The following is a 20,982-nucleotide window of genomic DNA, read 5'->3' on the forward strand; positions in this document are numbered from 1 at the left end:
GAGAAAGTCTGGTTTTACACCGAGTATAATCAAAAAACGAGTACTGGGGACAGAAACTATCGTTTCTGCCTGTAAGGTACCAACGCGCTTTTCTCTGTCGTGCTGGACGTGGTCTCAGCCTGGAAGACCACGCCGCTGACGAACAATCTCCGGAGTTGGGACATCGCTCCTGGCCAGCTGTCTACGATGGAGGCCTAAGACCTAAGTGAATCGAATGCTCTGGCTATACAGTGCAGACGTGCACCACGTGATGTTGGTCCAGCTCCGCCTCCGAGGCTGCGGTCGCACTGCGAATACATCATACAAAACAACAGTCCGCAAACACTGTCTTCGGCGTGTTTCTTCCTTGTATGCCGACCCTGTCACATTTGTCAAACGAAAACTCTCTGCAGACAAGTTAGGAGCATGCACGAAGCCGCTTCGAACATGCCTGAGGCGTGCTCGCAAATAATTCTCTCATGTCTCTATGTCTTTTGTATGATGTATGAGCAGTGCCACTGCGGCTTAACGCAAGGGGAGGCAACAGACACTGTGGAATGTCCTTAATCTTCTGACGTAGGAAGCACTTCGAACACTTTCGCGTGCTGCGCGTTTAGTGGCCTTAGTGTACCCTAGGACGTCCATCCGCCTATGATTTACGTGATGTACGGTAATGCTACTTCCGAACATGGAGCGATACATGTATAGACAAAAGTCACGCTGTAGATACCGCAGGTGTGCTACAGAACTGTCAGAAAGACCATTAACGGAAGCATCTCAGGGAGATAGCAACAAGTGTGCGAGCTCAGCCGTCACCACTAAAGGAAAAGAGGCGTCGTCCCGAAGCGCCACAAGGACGTATCTTGGCAAGTGACGGTCCTGCACAGACGCAGCCGGGTCGGTGAACTCACAGATACGTTCGGCGGGTACCACAGAGAATACTACGGAAGGCTCTGCGGAAATCCGTGTTGAACACTGTGTAGATGACCGGGTTGAGCGCGGAATTGATGTATCCCAACCAGGTGATGAAGTTGACGAAGCGTTCCGAGTTCACGCACCCGTCGCAGAAGGGCGCCACCACGTACATGATGAAGAAGGGCAGCCAGCACAGCACGAACACGCCCATGACAATACCCAGCACCCGGGCGGCTCGCCTCTCTCGCGATAGTGAAATCCTCTGCTTCTCTTCCCAGCAGGGATACACCTTAACCGTCGGCGGTCGACCGTTCAAAGCCACACTCGTCTCAGTCAACGATGGCCGGCTGCGGCCTGTGGGCGGCGTGTCCTCGGCGGACGACGGTAGCACATCGAGGGGCAGAGCGGCTTCGCAGCGGGAAGGCACCTTGGCCGCCGCTCCGGCGCGCTCCCGGAGCCGCCGCCGGGTAGCCAGGAAGATCTTGAAGTACACGATGCTCATGATGAGCAGCGGCGCAAAGAAGGAGCCAGTGGCCGAATAGAGGACGTAGCCGGCCTCTTGAGTCAGCCGGCAGGGCGAGGTCTCGTCGAACTCTTCAGGCCAGTCGTTCCAGCCGATGAGCGGTGGCACGGATATGAGCGCGCTGATGACCCACACCAGGAGGATGCTGAGGAGCACTCGGCGAAGGGTCCTCTTTTGGGCGTAGTTGATGGGGTCGTGGATGGCGTAGTAGCGGTCCAGGGCGATGGCGCAGAGGTTGAGAATGGACGCGGTGCAGCAGAGGACATCGCACGTGAGCCACAGCTCGCAGGCGTGTAGACCGAAGACCCAGCGTCCCAGGATGGAGTAGGCGACGTTCAGGGGCATCACCAGAAGCGCGACCGCGATGTCGGCCATGGCCAGGGACACGAGGAAGACATTCTGAACCGTGCGAAGGGGCCGGTGGGTGAAGACGGAACCGATGACTAGTACGTTGCCGACCACGGTGAAGGCCGTGATGATGCTGAGCGTGAGGGCGGTGCACACGGCTTCCTGAACGGACATGGCCAGGGCTGGCGCCGGCTCCTCCGTCACGTTCAGCGCTGCCGTCGTCCAGGGCTCGGTGCCGTCCATGAGCGCTACCGTGGCACCTGCGTGGAATGTAGCGGATAGCTTAGTTATGAAATTCCTCTAAGATGTCGGTAGAAAAGTTCAGGGCACGGCAGCTTCTGTTGTGCGCTCTAATTTGCGAGTTGTTCGACACTCGGCTTAAATCGTTCTTTGACTGTATCAAGCGAAGGCTTTCAATGATGTAGTACGAGTTTATAACTACGAATATAACATTTTTTTTGTATATAAATGGGTATTCTAACTTAATTAGACACATAATTATACTGAACGCTTTGCACTCTTAAGATAGGTCCTTCGGTAGTGAGTGCCCAATACGGCATTAGTCTTGCTATATACTAATCTACCTGCGTTTTGTGTAACCTCCCCGTATACATGAAAATTTGTTTGTGTAGCCTGTTGTAACAAAAGGTTTGCATTGAGAGGCTCCACTCACAAATTTACAGAGAGATATGGTGTCACTACGGAACTCAGTATAAGCGCACCAGTTTTCTGATGTTACAAAAAGGGGAAAGCATCATCCAGTCCCGAGTTTCTACAGCGACAGCTGAGCTGTGAGCGCCATGTTCCGGCGGCGTCTGTACGCAAAAAACTACGTGATCGCGGGGCCGCCCCATCGCCTCGTTGCTGTCGCTTTCTCCTTATAGCCCCGTCGTCCCTCGCAAAACCATGCCACTTCTATCCAGATACGCCCCCCCCCCCCTCCATTTTGTTTTCTCCGCCGCCCACACAGCAGCAGCTCTGAAACTGCAGCCAAGCGCCCAAAGAAGATATCCTAAAGCACATCGATTGAAAGCAAATATTCTAAAGCACATGTTTCAACAATTCAACAGTCACCGCTGTCAATCGCAACACCCTGTATAATCGTTTGACAGTTTTTTTTAATTGGCTGTCTCAAAAGCAAGGTTCGCCTAATGCTCAACGAGCCGAGCTGTACATGCATTAAACGGGGAGTTATTACTTGTCCTGTATCCCTTGCGGCGAAGCAGGCTTCTGAGATGTGCGAGTGCAGAACTGACCTGGAATATGCGAGATCGGTGCACCGCAGTCTCGGCGGTGTGTGTGCCGTGCTTCAGTTGCGGTGCACGAAAGGCCCTCTCCCCGGGGACCTGGCGTTCACCCTTTGACATGCTCACCCGGCCTCCGAAGCGGGCTGCGTGACTCCGCTCATCGGACTCGGAGTGATTACATTGGGTGGCCTGAAACGGGACAAGGCAACATTGACACCAACAAATGAGCGAAAGTGAGAAAGGTCACCCGTCGTTTACCTTCCCAGTAGTGAACCATAGTCTGTGGCAACGTGATCGCAGGAACAACTCAGCCATTACCACTTACAAGTTAAGGCCCACGCATGACGTCATCGTTGGGAGGTCTCCGACCCGACCCCAAGCGGCAAACACGCCGCAAGTTGACTACAGACGCCGCACGGTGTCAGACGAGTCCGTCTTGACGTCTCCGCGTTCTAGAATCGCTTTTGTTGGGAGACACTGCAAGATGCGCTGTCGACGATGCTCACGCAAGCTAGGCGCCGCTGAGTGGATCCACTAGTGATGACGTAAGGGGCAGGCCTTGTCTTCTATGTACTATCAAATACTTTGCTAGGGCGAGTACGGGACACTCTCTCCATTTGCATTCAACAAAATCGACAACCACGCCGAATCCTCCCCTGGTGGAGTGCCTCATTTGGCGACCCTCGGCCCTCACCCTCCTCCTCCTCTCGCCGCCAGAGCACGTGACAGGCGACGCCTCGAAATGTGGTGAAGTCGACGGGGTCGCGTATGCGAAGACGGCACCGCAGCCGCCGTCACGCGTGTTTTCGCGGTTCTTTGTTGTCATCTTTTTTTATGTAATATGGAGTTTTCGCAGATCCGTTTTCCACCCTTCGCTCAGCTCTCCCCAACGAAGGCGCAGCTATTACGCATGCGCGTCGCTATAGCTTTGACTGCAAAGTTCCGTATCTCGTATCGGTTTACGGAGAGAGTTACGGGACGGCGGAAATGATCTACGAAAACTCTCTATCCTTGGGGAGTGTCCCGTATTCACCGTACTAACAGAGAGTTTTAGCAGATCGTACGCGTGCTCGTGCTCACTCTATGCTTCGGAGTGACGGCACGAGTTATACACTAGCAAAGCGTAGCTCTATTGGCGACGTGCGTGATCGAAAGCGTCGCTGTGGTCGGCCTTCTACGATTGGCCAAATACGACTATGACGTCAGCAAAGGATTTCTCTTCGAGGCAAATAAGAGGAATGGAAGAACTTTAGTTTTGACGGTGTTTGCAGTGTTGGTTTCAGGGCGCAATGAGTTCAAGCTTCCACCATGCTCATTACAGTCGATATCAAACTTGTTGTTCTCAAAGTAATGACGTCACGAGAGGAAATCATAGGAGGGCGCTACCAAAACATCTCGCCGCCAATAAATTACGGTGTACTAAAAGTCCCTAATAGGGAGTTTTACCGCCGAATTCCAGAAACCTCACTCAAACTACACTCAAGCTGAAGGGCCCCTCCTCTTCTTCGAGGAAGGCGCGAGGGCCGGCGCTGGCCAATCGCGAGGACGGATCCGTCCTCGCGATTGGCCAGCGCCGGCCCTCGCGCCTTCCTCGAGGAAGTGGAGGGGCCCTTCAGTTTGAGTGTAGTTTGAGTGAGGTTTCTGAATTCGGCGGTTAGTAGATCGCAAAAATATTCCAAAAGCCGGGAATCATAATGATCAAAAAAACTGCTCCGACTTTACTCAACAAGATTAACAATTTAATCAAACGTTTCGTCTCCCATGCAGAAAACATCGTCAGTGAAACCTACAAGCAGGAATGAGAGAAAAAACTTCAACAGTCCTATTTAAGCAAGTCCGCGTACACATCGGGGAGGGGGCCGCGGTTCGAGTTGCAAGCTGATGAGTCACTTCGGATGAACCATGATTCCACGAACCTGCATGGACCCCACCTTTGTTCGCGCGCCAGAGTGGACGCATTCTCAAAGTCGAAACAGTGACCCGTATTTCAACAATGGTCTACGAGTTCCGTCTTCGCTCTTGTCGCATGCGTGGCCTTCGCCACGTCCCTTTTGTGTTCGTTTAAGCGAGTGCAGCGCTTCCGGCCTGTCTCCCCAATGTAGGATGCGTCACAGTCTAGACAATTCACTTTATACACAACACCGCACTGGGACTCTGGGGGGGTGTAATCTTTAGGTTTAGAAATGAGGTCACGTAGTTTACGATGGGGTTTGAAAGCAGTACGGATATTCAAAGGGGCGAGGGCCCTGCGAATAGACTCAGAAACACCTCTCAAATAGGATATTGTTACTTGCCCTGTCCTAAGTCGTCCATTATCCTGACTTCTTCTTTGCCCCATCTGTTTGCGCGTGTTATCAATAAAACGTTTCGGATAATTCCGCTTCATCAACAGGTCAACAACAACAGCATCTTCAGAAGCGCGCAATTGAGGATTAGAAGAAATGCGTTCGGACCGATGTAGTAAGGTTTTTACGACAGCACTTTTATGTTCGACAGAATGGTGCGAGTTAAAGTTTAAGAGGTTGCCTGTATCGCAAGCTTTGCGGTACACTGTTGTATCTAAGCGACCGTTACTATGTCGGAACACATTAACATCCAGAAAAGGCAGCGCACCGTTCTGTTCAACTTCATGTGTGAATTGGATTGATGATTCAACATTGTTTAAAGCTAAATGAAAGTCAGCAACATGGTCCTTGTTTAAAATTACAAAAGTGTCGTCCACATAACGTTTGTAAAAACCTATCGGGAGCATACCCTGTTCAAGGACAGTTTCCTCCACATACTCCATAACCAGATTTGCCATTGTAACAGAAATTGGGCTACCCATTGGACATCCTTCAATTTGGTGATAAATTTGTCCGCGAAACGTGAAATGCGATTGTTTAAGACAAAAACGCAGCAAAATTACAATATCATCCACCGTTAACGATGTGCGTGATGGAAGGCTGTCATCCCTACGTAGGCGTGTTCCGGCTATCTCAACAGCCCGAGAGGTGGGGACATTCGTGAACAAGGACACAACATCAAATGAAACCATTATGTCGTGAAAAGAGTCAAAGTACAGGCTAGCTGGTGGAAGTCAACCATTTCGTCGTTTACCCTGAGACTGGGGGTTTTTTTGAAGAGCAGAAGAAACAGACCTGTCTGTTTTTTCTGTTTCTTCTGCTCTTCAAAAAAACCCCCAGTCTCAGGGTAAACGACGAAATGGTTCATTATGTCGTCTTCGTCTAGGACGTGATCCCGAACCAGGCCCACGAATTCTTGGGAATTCCGTACTGTTAAACCATTTTTACCTGTGACCGGAGTGATGAGTTCGACCAGATATTTTGACAGATTGTACGTCGGAGACCCAATAAATGAAACAATAGGACGCAACGGGCACTCGGGTTTTTGAATTTTGGGGAGACCGTACAATTTAGGTGTAGACCCATCAGAAGAAAAAAGACGACGGTACATGGCATCGTCTAGGCGTTTCTTCTTTTTTAGATCGCGGAGGTGATCAACAAGGGATCTCTCAGATTTAGGAGTGGGGTCCCGCGGTAACGTCACAAAATGCGCTGTGTCGTCAAGAATTACCTGCATTTTTTCATAATAACTTTCTTTATCGAGGATAACAGTGCCTTTCCCCTTGTCAGCTGTAAGAATAATAATTGATTGATCCGATTTAAGATCCCGTAGTGCCGACTGCTCCACCTTGCTCAGATTCGATGGCGTTACTTTAGCATTATTAAGCATAGTCGATATGCGGCTGCGGGCCAGATTGATCCCGGTCGTATCCGAATCCCGGACAAAAGCTCACCGGACAAAAGCTCACCGGACAGTAGCTCACCGGACAAAAGCTCACCGGACAAAAGCTCACCCATTTTTTCAGAGACCGGGACAAAAGCTCACCCATATTTTCACAGACCCGGACAAAAGCTCACCATGAGAAAATTTCATGTTGGTCTTAACATGAGTGGGGACAACTTAGGTGCATGCGTGCGACACAAAAAGGCAACGATAAATTAATTCTGACAGGCGCATGGTTTGCTGATTTTAGTAGAAACAAGTTTATTTATCGATTGGTTAGAGGCGAATGCAGTCCCCCACTAGCTCCAGCAGTCTTGGTAGATCTCGATGTACATGCAAGCCCTCGCAAATATTTCTAAGACTATTCTGCAGGTGCAGAGTAATTTTTCGCACCCGCTTTACGGTGGGCTCACCTCTCCGGGCTTTTGCCAATGCCGTGGCAACGAGCGCCTGATTTTGCTGTAGGCATTCAATCAGCCTCAAGACGCTTGGATGGGCGAGGCCGACGAGCTTCTGGAACCCGGTACTCTATCTTTCGCAGGTGTTGCTCATCCGGTCGTTATCTTGAAGAGTGGTGTCGTACATATTCCACCGTACCGGGGGAAACTCCGGTCGCCGTCGGCGCAGAGTCAGGCGAAGGGAAGAATTCGCTCTGGGTGCCGCCCAGATGGAACAGAAGCATAACGGAAGCGGCCGTTGAAATACGTGCAATCAAAATAGTCCAGCAGGTAGCGATGTCACCGGTAGACTTTTCCCTGGTGGTTAGTTCTTGTGGAACAAGCTGTGGTGGAAGGAACCCGAGCCTATCTAAAATCCCGCACAATTTTTTTTAAATTGGTCATCTGTCTTGTACTTTTCCAAAAGGCCGAACTCCCGTTCTTTCAAAGTATTTTTAAAAAATTCGCAACTCAATGGTGGATGAGGTGCAAGTTCTCCTAAAAATGGTTCAATGTACATTGCGTCCGCACTTTATTTCAGCCCGTGTTTCGCCCGGGTAGGAAAAAAAAAAGAAATCGAGGTGAGCTTTTGCCCGGGTCTGTCAAAAAAACAAGTGAGCTTTTGTCCGGGTCTGTCAAAAAACGGGTGAGCTTTTGTCCGGTGAGCCTCTGTCCGGTGAGCTTTTGTCCGGTGAGCTTTTGTCCGGTTACCGTATCCTGTAGGTGACGAAGTGCCTCCTCAATTTCAATTATAAAGTCTCTTTTGGGAACTACACGTGGGGCTAGAGCGAAATCAAGTCCTTTCGAAAGAAGACTTACATGACCGGCGGAGAGCTCTTTCGATGACAAGTTGTAGACCGCTGATGCCGGTGGTGTGGGGACCTTTGGAATTAGTTGGGACAGTTTCTTGTCATGGGTATCCGTGCATTTGACCCTTTCCATTTCTTCAGCTTGCTTCCGTGCACCGAACACGTGGTGCATGTCGTCAGGTTGGAGAGTCCGTCGCAGGAACTTCTCAGCTGTAACAAGCCGGTGCCGACAGTCAATGAGTTTCTGCTTGTTGTCCAGGATCCGTGCCTTGAGGCAGTCACGGCTGAAGCTGAAGGCCCTCGCCCCTTTGAATATCCGTACTGCTTTCAAACCCCATCGTAAACTACGTGACCTCATTTCTAAACCTAAAGATTACACCCCCCCAGAGTCCCAGAGCGGTGTTGTGTATAAAGTGAATTGTCTAGACTGTGACGCATCCTACATTGGGGAGACAGGCCGGAAGCGCTGCACTCGCTTAAACGAACACAAAAGGGACGTGGCGAAGGCCACGCATGCGACAAGAGCGAAGACGGAACTCGTAGACCATTGTTGAAATACGGGTCACTGTTTCGACTTTGAGAATGCGTCCACTCTGGCGCGCGAACAAAGGTGGGGTCCACGCAGGTTCGTGGAATCATGGTTCATCCGAAGTGACTCATCAGCTTGCAACTCGAACCGCGGCCCCCTCCCCGATGTGTACGCGGACTTGCTTAAATAGGACTGTTGAAGTTTTTTCTCTCATTCCTGCTTGTAGGTTTCACTGACGATGTTTCCTGCATGGGAGACGAAACGTTTGATTAAATTGTTAATCTTGTTGAGTAAAGTCGGAGCAGTTTTTTTGATCATTATGATTCCCGGCTTTTGGAATATTTTTGCATTCATTCGCACCTTGTACGGCTCTGCTGCCTTGGGCAACTTGAGAGAATACTTCAACCAGTCCACAAAGATCGTCCGCCTGGAATGCCATCAACGCTTCAACCGTGAGTGCCTGAACCACAACGTGATTCCACATGGTCTACGATGTCGCCCCCGGGTCGACACACCCTATGGAAGAAAACTGGCCCAGAACCTCAGCCGTGACTGCCTCAAGGCACGGATCCTGGACAACAAGCAGAAACTCATCGACTGTCGGCACCGGCTTGTTACAGCTGAGAAGTTCCTGCGACGGACTCTCCAACCTGACGACATGCACCACGCGTTCGGTGCACGGAAGCAAGCTGAAGAAATGGAAAGGGTCAAATGCACGGATACCCATGACAAGAAACTGTCCCAACTAATTCCAAAGGTCCCCACACCACCGGCATCAGCGGTCTACAACTTGTCATCGAAAGAGCTCTCCGCCGGTCATGTAAGTCTTCTTTCGAAAGGACTTGATTTCGCTCTAGCCCCACGTGTAGTTCCCAAAAGAGACTTTATAATTGAAATTGAGGAGGCACTTCGTCACCTACAGGATACGACCGGGATCAATCTGGCCCGCAGCCGCATATCGACTATGCTTAATAATGCTAAAGTAACGCCATCGAATCTGAGCAAGGTGGAGCAGTCGGCACTACGGGATCTTAAATCGGATCAATCAATTATTATTCTTACAGCTGACAAGGGGAAAGGCACTGTTATCCTCGATAAAGAAAGTTATTATGAAAAAATGCAGGTAATTCTTGACGACACAGCGCATTTTGTGACGTTACCGCGGGACCCCACTCCTAAATCTGAGAGATCCCTTGTTGATCACCTCCGCGATCTAAAAAAGAAGAAACGCCTAGACGATGCCATGTACCGTCGTCTTTTTTCTTCTGATGGGTCTACACCTAAATTGTACGGTCTCCCCAAAATTCAAAAACCCGAGTGCCCGTTGCGTCCTATTGTTTCATTTATTGGGTCTCCGACGTACAATCTGTCAAAATATCTGGTCGAACTCATCACTCCGGTCACAGGTAAAAATGGTTTAACAGTACGGAATTCCCAAGAATTCGTGGGCCTGGTTCGGGATCACGTCCTAGACGAAGACGACATAATGGTTTCATTTGATGTTGTGTCCTTGTTCACGAATGTCCCCACCTCTCGGGCTGTTGAGATAGCCGGAACACGCCTACGTAGGGATGACAGCCTTCCATCACGCACATCGTTAACGGTGGATGATATTGTAATTTTGCTGCGTTTTTGTCTTAAACAATCGCATTTCACGTTTCGCGGACAAATTTATCACCAAATTGAAGGATGTCCAATGGGTAGCCCAATTTCTGTTACAATGGCAAATCTGGTTATGGAGTATGTGGAGGAAACTGTCCTTGAACAGGGTATGCTCCCGATAGGTTTTTACAAACGTTATGTGGACGACACTTTTGTAATTTTAAACAAGGACCATGTTGCTGACTTTCATTTAGCTTTAAACAATGTTGAATCATCAATCCAATTCACACATGAAGTTGAACAGAACGGTGCGCTGCCTTTTCTGGATGTTAATGTGTTCCGACATAGTAACGGTCGCTTAGATACAACAGTGTACCGCAAAGCTTGCGATACAGGCAACCTCTTAAACTTTAACTCGCACCATTCTGTCGAACATAAAAGTGCTGTCGTAAAAACCTTACTACATCGGTCCGAACGCATTTCTTCTAATCCTCAATTGCGCGCTTCTGAAGATGCTGTTGTTGTTGACCTGTTGATGAAGCGGAATTATCCGAAACGTTTTATTGATAACACGCGCAAACAGATGGGGCAAAGAAGAAGTCAGGATAATGGACGACTTAGGACAGGGCAAGTAACAATACCTTATTTGAGAGGTGTTTCTAAGTCTATTCGCAGGGCCCTCGCCCCTTTGAATATCCGTACTGTTTTCAAACCCCATCGTAAACTACGTGACCTCATTTCTAAACCTAAAGATTACACCCCCCCAGAGTCCCAGTGCGGTGTTGTGTATAAAGTGAATTGTCTAGACTGTGACGCATCCTACATTGGGGAGACAGGCCGGAAGCGCTGCACTCGCTTAAACGAACACAAAAGGGACGTGGCGAAGGCCACGCATGCGACAAGAGCGAAGACGGAACTCGTAGACCATTGTTGGAATACGGGTCACTGTTTCGACTTTGAGAATGCGTCCACTGTGGCGCGCGAACAAAGGTGGGGTCCACGCAGGTTCGTGGAATCATGGTTCATCCGAAGTGACTCATCAGCTTGCAACTCGAACCGCGGCCCCCTCCCCGATGTGTACGCGGACTTGCTTAAATAGGACTGTTGAAGTTTTTTCTCTCATTCCTGCTTGTAGGTTTCACTGACGATGTTTCCTGCATGGGAGACGAAACGTTTGATTAAATTGTTAATCTTGTTGAGTAAAGTCGGAGCAGTTTTTTTGATCACGGTTAGTGGATCGTTTTCTAAGGCCCGCTACCGCTACGAGCGCGCGCTTCAGAGCATGCATCGAAGTGGCAGCGCGAGCTCCCGCTACGATTAGCGTGGCCTGAAAACACGATCTACCAAAAACTCTCTATTGACTCAGCCCACACCCCCAACATTAAAAAAGAAAACGAAAACAACCTACATTCTTTAGCGCTCATTGTGCCGAGGGGCATAGGGCATCATTTTTTTGTTTTTGTTTTGTTTACTTACAGATATTTTGTACTTCAGTTTTAAAAACCGCTGCGAATTTAATCGGTTCAAGGTGTCTCTCATCAAACGAATAATATAAAAAAATATAGTTTTTTTTTTAAGACATACGAGTTGGTTACTTCAGCAAGACCAACAACTAAAATTGTCCGCAAACAAAACACACGTTCACATATCTGCGAGTTTTTTTTTTCTTTTTTCTGGTCGCTTTATTAGTACGCCATGCAAAACGGAGACCTCTACACGTTACTGAAATAAAGTAACTAAATATCGTTACTCGTTACTTTATCAAAAGTAAAAAACTACGTTACTGCTTCTTTCTCTTAAAAGATGTAACTATGCTTCGTTTCAGCTTCCGTCCGAGCGCAGCCAAAGGCTGAGGGGCGGTTCGCAACTTCGAGAAGAGCATTCCTACGCACCGCAAAGTAGTCCGCAAGAGTTTTTTTTCTTAATAACTGTTTTGTGCATAAATATCGCACAATATACCAGATGTGTACGGCTGAGAATGATTTGCAACTAAAGGAATTAAATATTTGAAGTTTATGTTTTTATTAATATATGTAAATGCATGTGGTTTGGTTAAAACACGTTGATCTGCTGGCAACACGGCTGCAGAGCTCGGTTTTTCTGTGGGATTTCGTTCCCGTAATGCCCGAATCATATGTGCTTCGCTTCTTTCCTCACCTAGTCGCTCTAAGACGTACCTTTGCAAAGGCACGTTTGGACGTCGGGCGCGAAAGGACTCGTGATAAATGTCTGCTTTAACATTCGACAGGAGACTCCGGCCGCGTCGTACCGCGAAGTTGTTAACCGAACCGGGCGACTATATTTTACTGATACACAGCGAAATCAGGGCACCCTTTTACCTGTCGATCACATTGAACGCCGAGAAGCTGGTAGAAAGGACTGCGCCTCGAGCCTCGGTATATCCAGACAATCAAGGAAACATCAACGGCCGAGTCATCGAGCACCTTCCAACGTGTACTTACATCTCAAAACTATGCCGAACAGGTGAAAAGCCCGGAAACAAACGCCAGCGGGTAGCCCACGTACTGGCATCCTTTGTGACTAAATTTCAGAACGTGAAAGGGCACTTTTTAAACCTGTAGCAGACGATACCGTTGATACACCCGTAGCAGACGAAATACATTCCATTGGCTACTCGGCGAGCGCAGCGGAGCAGCGGAGTGATACAAAAGTGCAGGCGAGATCGCGTGGCCTATTGCCGGCGTGTGATTGGCTGCGGCTACACGTAGCTTTGGCTGAGCTCGGACGGAAGCTGAAACGAAGTATAGGTTGTCACTTTGTTGCGGGAGAAAGCAACTAAGTAAAAGTAACGCGTTATTTGTGACGCGTTACGTACAAATCTGACAAAGCGTTGTACAGAACATGTCAGACAAAATGTGAGCCACGTTTTTTTTTTTTTTTGGTTATTCTGTTTTCAGAATACAGGAAAGAAAATAGCCGATGTTTTTCGGCTTATGTTTTATAAGCCGGAAGAGCTGCAGTTATTTTTTTTTTAATATCCAGTAATTTCATACTCGCAAGATAATATTCCTCTTATACGTCAACAGAGGCAGCTTATACCCCTGTTACACGGGCACACTTAACCGCGGTTAACTCAGCTTTAACTGCGGTTACGTGGCAGCACAGATGCCGCACTATACCCTCGGACAGCTATTTCAAAAGCAGTGAAGAGAGCGCGTGCACTGCTTTGATGGGTGCTCAAGATGCTCAAGCGCACGTTCGCCCATAGCTCTGACTGCATCGCCGCAGAATGTTGTCGGCAAGTATTGTGCGCTAATTGTGGTTTAGCGTAACTGCAGTTAAGTGTGCCCGTGTAACAGGGGTATTAGCAACCAAAAGAAAGCAACTGTTATTCTTTCACACGAAGTAAAGTACGCAAGCAAAGCATCCACTCAGACTATGATTTCCTGTCCAAAACGACAGTGCACCTCTTAAAACAATATTATAAAAAAGTCGCGTATTTTTTGTTTTCGTCTTTTAGGAAAATGTTCTCAACAAGGTACTCGGCTTTATATAGAAATCACTCAGCTGGGTATTTTATTGAAAGCGCCGTCATTGTCAGGCTTGACAAAACTATAGTTGGATCACGAGGCCAAAGTGCTGCACTTATATATGGTCAATGCTCACCGTCGCTGGGCGTTGCCAACGAGAGCAGAAAATCCGGGCTCAGATATGCTTCCTTGAAACGAGTATACGGTCGCTCGGCAAAGCTTACCATTGTTTCGCTCGACTTTAATGTTGCTGCTTGGAAACCACGACAACAACATCCACAGCAACAACAACATGGAGTGCCTGCAGGAGTGGCAGGCGTCGTGTTTATGCTAAAGGAGACTTAGCTTCTTCGCCTGGCATTCGCGGCTTCCCAGAAGCTTTTCTTATTTTTTTTTTCGTGTTGTTTATGTTAGGTAACTTCTGCGGCCTTAACGCTTTGTCCGGAGTCTTAAGTTGGCCATTGGAGCCGCGTCCGCCCTAATAAAAGAGTAGCGTGGAATAAACTTTGAAAGAAGGGTGGGGGACAAGAAAACCTCCGCGGAAGCACTCCAAATAATGCGTTTAAAGTGGGAAGGTATGCGAGCGTCCTTAATTTACTGAACATTCCAAAGACTCGACGTCGGCAAGAATTTCAGGACGAACGTTCGTGATTAATTGAAACTGAGACATCCTTGACCACTTCTTTTTCGTTGTTGTTGTTGTTGTTGTTGTTGTTGTTGTAGATTTTGTTGACCTTTTGGATTTCAGAGAACTACGCTAGGTTCTCGAGGAAACGACGAGTGTCGGACGCGCGCAGACGGACAAGCACACGCAAATACACTCAGACACACACATACACGCAAACACACACACGTGCGCACACGCAAACACACGCAAATACAAACATACAGGCAAACACACACACGAACGCACGACCAGATACCCACAGACACACACATACACGCAAACAAACACACACAAACAAAAAAAAAATGCCGGTATGAAATACGAGGCTGTTTCTGCGGCGTTCTGCTGCAGAATACGAAGAAATTCGAAAGCATTTTGACGTTTCTTTTGAGAAGGCAATATTTCTTTGATTTAATTAAGACGAACCCTATTTTCTCACTTAGTCCATGGTCGTAGCCAGCGTTGTAAAGTAACTAGGTACAAGTAACTGGAAATCGGTATCTAGGTACTTTTGTCGTAACTGAGGTACAAACATAGGTACTTTCATTTCTCGGTATCAGTATCTGTACCTTAGTTCAGTTTTCCAGTTACCTGTAACTAAGTGAAGTTACTTTTTACAGGTACTTTTCTATTTACATCGTGAAAATGGTACGCAATCACGGCACACTACCATGTGCCGTGGTTAACGTTGAGTTGGGTACAACCTGGGAGGCACTAACTTGATCGAACCACGTTTTAGCGAACGAAGCCCCGCCCATGATGTTTCATCGAACGGCCCTTTAGCGAATGGAGGTGTTTATTTGAGCGAACGGAGGATTAGCGACGCCACTCTAGCGACACCAATTCATCGAATCGCTTCGGAACTTCGTTTAGGGAAAATAGCGACCTGCTTCCTCCATCTCCGACCCAAAATTGACGTAATTGCGTGTTTAAAGCTCCTTTGACAGCCATACAAGGGAGGCGATAACTTAAAAGATGTGCTCAGTTTCTGTTGCCTGTATATTTTCCTGGTGGTGGTTCTCTTCTGCCATAAATAGTATATAATATATAATTGAAAATAAATTATCATTACAAACGTAAAGAAATGTAACATCGCGTATGGAATACAGTTTCCACTCAATAAATCGGATTCAAAATTTGCCTATATCAACACTGAAAACGTTCCGAAAGATAAAAAGAAAGCTTATTTTTCTTCCAACTAACGAAAGAAAAAAATAAGAAGAAAAACACCGAGCAAGCTTGAAGCCTTTCACTCGCGTTCGCGAAGGTTAGATGCTTCTGCACTCGACTCATGCGTTTGTTCAGGCGGACAACCTCTTCTGGGCCCCTTGACGTCAGCACCGGCTCTGAGGGCAAGAACGTCAACGAGCGAGTTTCGCTTGTTGACGTTCTTGCGGGACGTCAACAAGCGAAACTCGCTGATTGACGTTTAAAAAAAAAAAAAAAAAAATCTAACGTTGTAAAAAATTAAATTTTTTTCTTTATTTGTTTTGCGGGTTTGCCGCGTGGGGGCAGAGATAAAGGCGTGGTGCCTGACAAAGCCTCTCCCCCTAAAGTTCAGCAGTTCAAGGTAGTTACATAATAGCAGATTCATCAAAACATTATACAGTTAAAACAAAACAAGAAAAACAAGTCAAAGAAGCAAGAGAAAATAGACACTACATTCATTTGGATAAAAAAACACTATAAACCTCAGTAAGTGTTGGTTGGGAAAGACCGAAAACAATAACAACCAACAGTAACAACAAACAAAAAAAAAACTAAAAAACTAAACTGTCACATCAACATCAGCAGAGAGTTCACATGAAGGAATACAATGAGGACATATATCTTTTAAATTAGCTATACCTAGTGATTATGTTCTTGGTAAAATACACTATCCAAATGAGAATGCGATTTCACTGCCAACCAAGAAACTTCTACAATTCCTTTTGAAAGCAGGAAACGTGTTGTTAAAGCTATAGTGTTGAGGTCCGTTCTATTTAGAGTTTTAGTTGTTTTAAAAATTAAGGTTTGTCGACCAGAGTTGGTTCTTATGGCCGGCATCCTTCTCTTTGGATTTCTAATCGGATATACACTTACGCTGTTCGCTGGTTTGGTGTAAAGTCTATCTTTATGTATCCATAGTAAAAGTTTGAAGTAATATATTTGATCTGCCTTAAGCATATTATATTTGATGAAGAGTGGTTGTGTCCTTAAGATTCTAGCATCCCCTTTATAATTTTCACACATTCGTAAGAGATTTTTTTTTGCAAAAAGATATATTTATTATAATTCGCCGCTGTCGTCGTTCCCCAGACAAGAATACCATAACTAATTTAGGAGTAGAATAAGGAATAATATAATGTGTGTTTTAACCAGGTCGGTATCAAATTTTGTATTCTATAAATGCATCCTGTTACCCGAGATAAATCAGCCCTTAGTTTGTTTACATGACAATTCCATGATAGATCCTCAGCAAACCAGACGCCCAACAATTTTTTTTCTGCTACTTGCTCCAATGTTTTGCCCTCGATATTACGTTAATGAAACTGTGGTCTTGCTTATTTGGTGGTTTAAAAATGATATACTTAGTTTTATTTGTCTTTAATTGTAGACGATCTATTTGCAACCATTTTGATAATTTCGAAAGATATTCATTAGCCAACTTCTCGACGCACTTTTTCGCCGCACCAGCAAAGACTATGTTAGTGTCGTCTGCATAGATTATTAGTTCAGGGGATCCTGGTATTGCCGTAATGTCATTAATGTGCACGAGAAATAATAGAGGGCCTAAAATGGAGCCTTGAGGAACACCATGTCGTATTTTCACTTTATTAGATGAATGGTCATTTATAGATACATATTGATAACGATCTGAAAGATACATTTTTATTAATCTTAGCGCAACTCCTCGTACACCGTAGATTTCAAGTTTTTTCAATAGAATATTGTGTTGCACAGTATCAAACGCTTTTTGTATGTCCAAAAATACTCCAAGAGTCAATAATTTGTTTTCAGCATTTTCCACAATTTTATCCTTTATTTCGATTAGTGCTTGTTCCGCAGACCTATTCTTCCGAAAACCGTATTGGGCCTCCGTTAAAGGAGCTATGCAACAATTTTTGTACTTTGCGCAAATACCACTTAAAACGGATCCCAAACGTTAATGACCTATGAAACACGCGTTCGTTTTTCACCCCACGCAATAGTAGTCCCAGAAAAAAATTAAAGAAAAACGAGCAGCGTTCACCCCCTCAACTCGCAGCTAGAACAAGCGGCCACGTGATCTGGAGCCGATTATATGCCGCCAGTGTTGATCATAGCCACGCGCTGGGGTTGGCAAAGCGCAGGACACGCGCTGAGTTCCACACATTGTTATGGCTCGGCTGTTGTCGTAGTTGCAGCGATTGGACACGGGTCACAACCCGAATGCTTCCCGAGCTAGCAATTATCACGAGCCCAAGTCGAGTGCCCACGCAATGCTCGGATCCAATCTATGAACCGCATTCAAATATCGTCACTTGGGTGTACTGCGATCCCCGAGTTACGTCATCAAATTTTGCAAAGGAGAGATTGAATGAAAATGATCGCTTTTGTCCTTAAAATTACACCGCAACAAAGGAGTTTCTTGGCCAATGGCGTTGCGTGTGAGCATTTTTGAGTCCCAGGTGTGCCAGTAAGCTCGTGTAGAGAGCAAAACATTCCAATTGAATATCGTTGCACAGCTCCTTTAATATTTAATGCTTCTGAAAAAAAAAAAAAAAAAAAAGTAAAAAAAAAACTTGTTAGCCTGTCATTGATAATGCGCTCAACAATTTTTGAGAATACTGGAAGAATGGAAATCGGCCTATAATTATTAATATTTGACTTTCCTCCTCTTTTATACACAAGGATTACTTTGGCTATTTTTGATTGTTCAAGAAAATCACCAGACTCAAGCATCATATTTATTATATGAGACAAAATGGGACTTATAATGTCCGCAATCTGCTTTATAGGTAAATATTTTATTCCATCATCTCCAGTGGCAACATGATTTTTAAGTTTCTAATTATTCTTTGAACTTCATTTGACGTAGTTCGAATTAGCAAGATAGACTGCAGCTGATTCATCGTGGATACACTTATCTGCGCTGACACTTTTCCCCGTGTACGTGCCTACGTTAATAAAATGCCGATTCATTTCGTCTCCTAGTTTTTTTTTTGTTTTCCAGATACATTTATACGGTCTATTAAGATTTCCTTCAAGCTATATGGCGTTGACCTTCTATTGGTTAAATCATTTAGGGTGTCCCATATCTTTCTACTATCTTTGTGATCATACAGAAACGTATTTTGATAATAATCGCACTTCGCGCTCTTCAGATTGAAGTTCGGTTTGTTTCTAAACCTTTTGAACTCAGTTAAAAAACAGGAATCCCGACTTATGATGAAAGCATTATACTTACGGTTTTTTTCTTTTATTCTTTTATACAGGTCGCCAGATACCCACGGCTTTCTTATTTTCTTCCTTCTTTTTATCTCTCTCAAGGGAAACGCAGCATTATAATTTTGTCTAAGTTGAGTCTCAAAGATTTTATAGGCACGGCCCGTCTCACGTTCTTCGTAGACTTCATCCCAACTTTCTTGTTCTATAAGGCAGCGAAACGTTTGTAGTGAGTCGTCATTTATTGGTTGGTGCCGAGACGTCTGCTTTTCGTTGTTACGTTCCCCAGTTAAATAAGCCGCAAAGCAGAAAATGGGAAGATGGTCACTAAGGTCGTATAATATAGCGCCAGCTGTAATATGACCACTATCTAGGTTTGTAATGCAGACGTGAAGAGATGTAGCAGTGTCCCTAGTCACCCTGGTTGGTAGTGTTAACGTTGTTACAGGCATACTGATGGATGATGTCGCGTAATTCTCTCGCATGACGGTCACCCGAAAGCGTGTCTACTTTCACATCTCCGAGAATAATGAATGACACAGATAACGACCCGAGGATGCATAATGCGTTTTCAAGAAAGTGCATGAATTCAAACACATTGCCAGAGGGTGGTCTGTGCAAGGCAGCAACTACAGTAGTAGATGTTTTAATGAATAAGCTTTCGACATTTTCTGCCTAAACAGCGTCTATTCTGCCCTGAGCTGGTAAAAGTAAAAATACGAAACATAACGCCTTTATAAGAAGCGTATATTGTCTTTCGTTAATGAAACTTTAATCATAATAACTTTTATCCAAATAGAGAAAAAAAAATATTGAAGTTGATCTCCCGCGTCGCAATCTGGCACTGTTTCTTAGCGCCTCTTCACCGCCCAACTCGCCACCTGACACGGGATGGCACTCGGTTGGTCAAACGACGTTTTATCGAACGCCGAGTTTTCATCGAAAGACACTTCAGCGAATGGTCGGCCGCTGCGGCGCGGCGTTTACGGGTGGACCAGGTGGGTTAACAGTGTTGTAACCAGCCGCCGCAGACTGTCGCAGCGAGGCCAGCGAGGTGGCGGGGGGTAACACGCGTTTTAGTAATTCGCTAAAACGTCGATTAGCTGAAATAACCGATTTTCGCTAAAACGACATTCGCTCACGTATGTAGACCTCCGCAGAGGGTTTCTGCCCATCCGCACTCTTGACTCGCAATTGCCTTGCGTATAGACCGTTCCATTAGGGTCATAGCAGAGAGGGCCAAAGAGAAAAAAAAAATGCACTCCCCCTCTCACCCTTGTATGTCGTCCGCTCCGCCGAGTGGGCTGTAGCTAGCGTCCGGCTGGCGTGCAAACTCTGTTTAAAATCGCGTCATTTTGGAACTTTCAAGCGCAGATGCGCAGATTTTGGCATGCCAGTTATCGTGTATTACTATGCTAGATAAAAACACTAACAGGGTCCCATTGCTCTCTTACCTGCGTGCAAATAAAAAAATAAAAAAATAGGGAAAACTGTGTCAGATTGGCCGGTCTCTTTGGCGAAAAGCAAATCCGGTTGCTGTACCTTTTTTACTATACAAAGTTCGTACTGGTGTAGGCCTTTAGCGACCATGAGTGGAAGTCTGAAATAATAAATAAAACGTGCTCTCCTGCCGCAATACACGCAGTAGTTGAGGGTAGTACTGCCGGCTGACTCAACTGCTATTTAAGTAAAGAAAAAAAGATATGCTAGTTGATTATTTAGCAAAATAGAGCAACAGAGAGCTATAGGCTCATTTTGGAGTAGCCACAACTATTCTAAGAACGCGAACCACTTCACAACGGCAGCCACGAGCGAGAGTTCGATGTTCGGTAGAGCCCGCCGATACAGCCCAACGATGGAGAACGGCAACCTCTCAATTTGTCGTCTGCTAGCGGAGTCGTGCGCGTACCCTCTCTCTCGTTTTACCCCGTCGAACCCGCTGAACTTCCCGGATGTGTGGAGAGGGCGCTGCGGTCGAACAAAATGGTGCCGCCCGGAGAGCGCTAAATGGAATGGTCTATACAGTCACCGGAGCATGTTCACGACCGAAAGGAACATTTGGCCCACAAACGAAAGCGAGGCGAGGCGGTGCGGCTTCACCGGACTGACGAACCCATGGTTTCTGTTTCAAACTGCCCGAATGTATGCTTCGACGAAAAACAACGCGTTACTTCATTTGCAGGATACGACCATGTGCTGTGATGTTATTTTCACCGTTTTTTGTTTTTGCCTTGCACCA

General features: G+C 46.3%; 1 protein-coding gene across 1 annotated transcript; it reads right to left on the bottom strand.

Moving 5' to 3' along the window:
- Positions 1 to 886: 886 nt before the first annotated feature.
- On the bottom strand, positions 887 to 9,060 carry LOC8030033 (tyramine receptor 1). The gene is made up of 2 exons (XM_042286521.1): positions 8,937 to 9,060; positions 887 to 2,025 (listed from the first exon to the last, which is right to left on the bottom strand). Exons 1-2 carry the CDS (start codon positions 9,058 to 9,060, stop codon positions 887 to 889), a joined length of 1,263 nt encoding a protein of 420 aa, XP_042142455.1.
- Between the last annotated feature and the right edge of the window lie 11,922 nt (positions 9,061 to 20,982).

This window comes from Ixodes scapularis, unplaced genomic scaffold (genome assembly GCF_016920785.2).
Source record: "Ixodes scapularis isolate PalLabHiFi unplaced genomic scaffold, ASM1692078v2 PGA_scaffold7__128_contigs__length_106722199, whole genome shotgun sequence".
Classification (NCBI taxonomy): domain Eukaryota; kingdom Metazoa; phylum Arthropoda; class Arachnida; order Ixodida; family Ixodidae; genus Ixodes; species Ixodes scapularis.

Coding starts and splice junctions, on each gene's coding strand:
- LOC8030033 (XM_042286521.1), bottom strand. CDS start 9,060: ATGTGGAATCACGTTGTGGTTCAGGCACTCACGGTTGAAGCGTTGATG. Junction 2,026..8,936: donor AGGCAGCAGAGCCGTACAAG/GTGCGAATGAAT, acceptor CATTCCACGCAG/GTGCCACGGTAGCGCTCATG.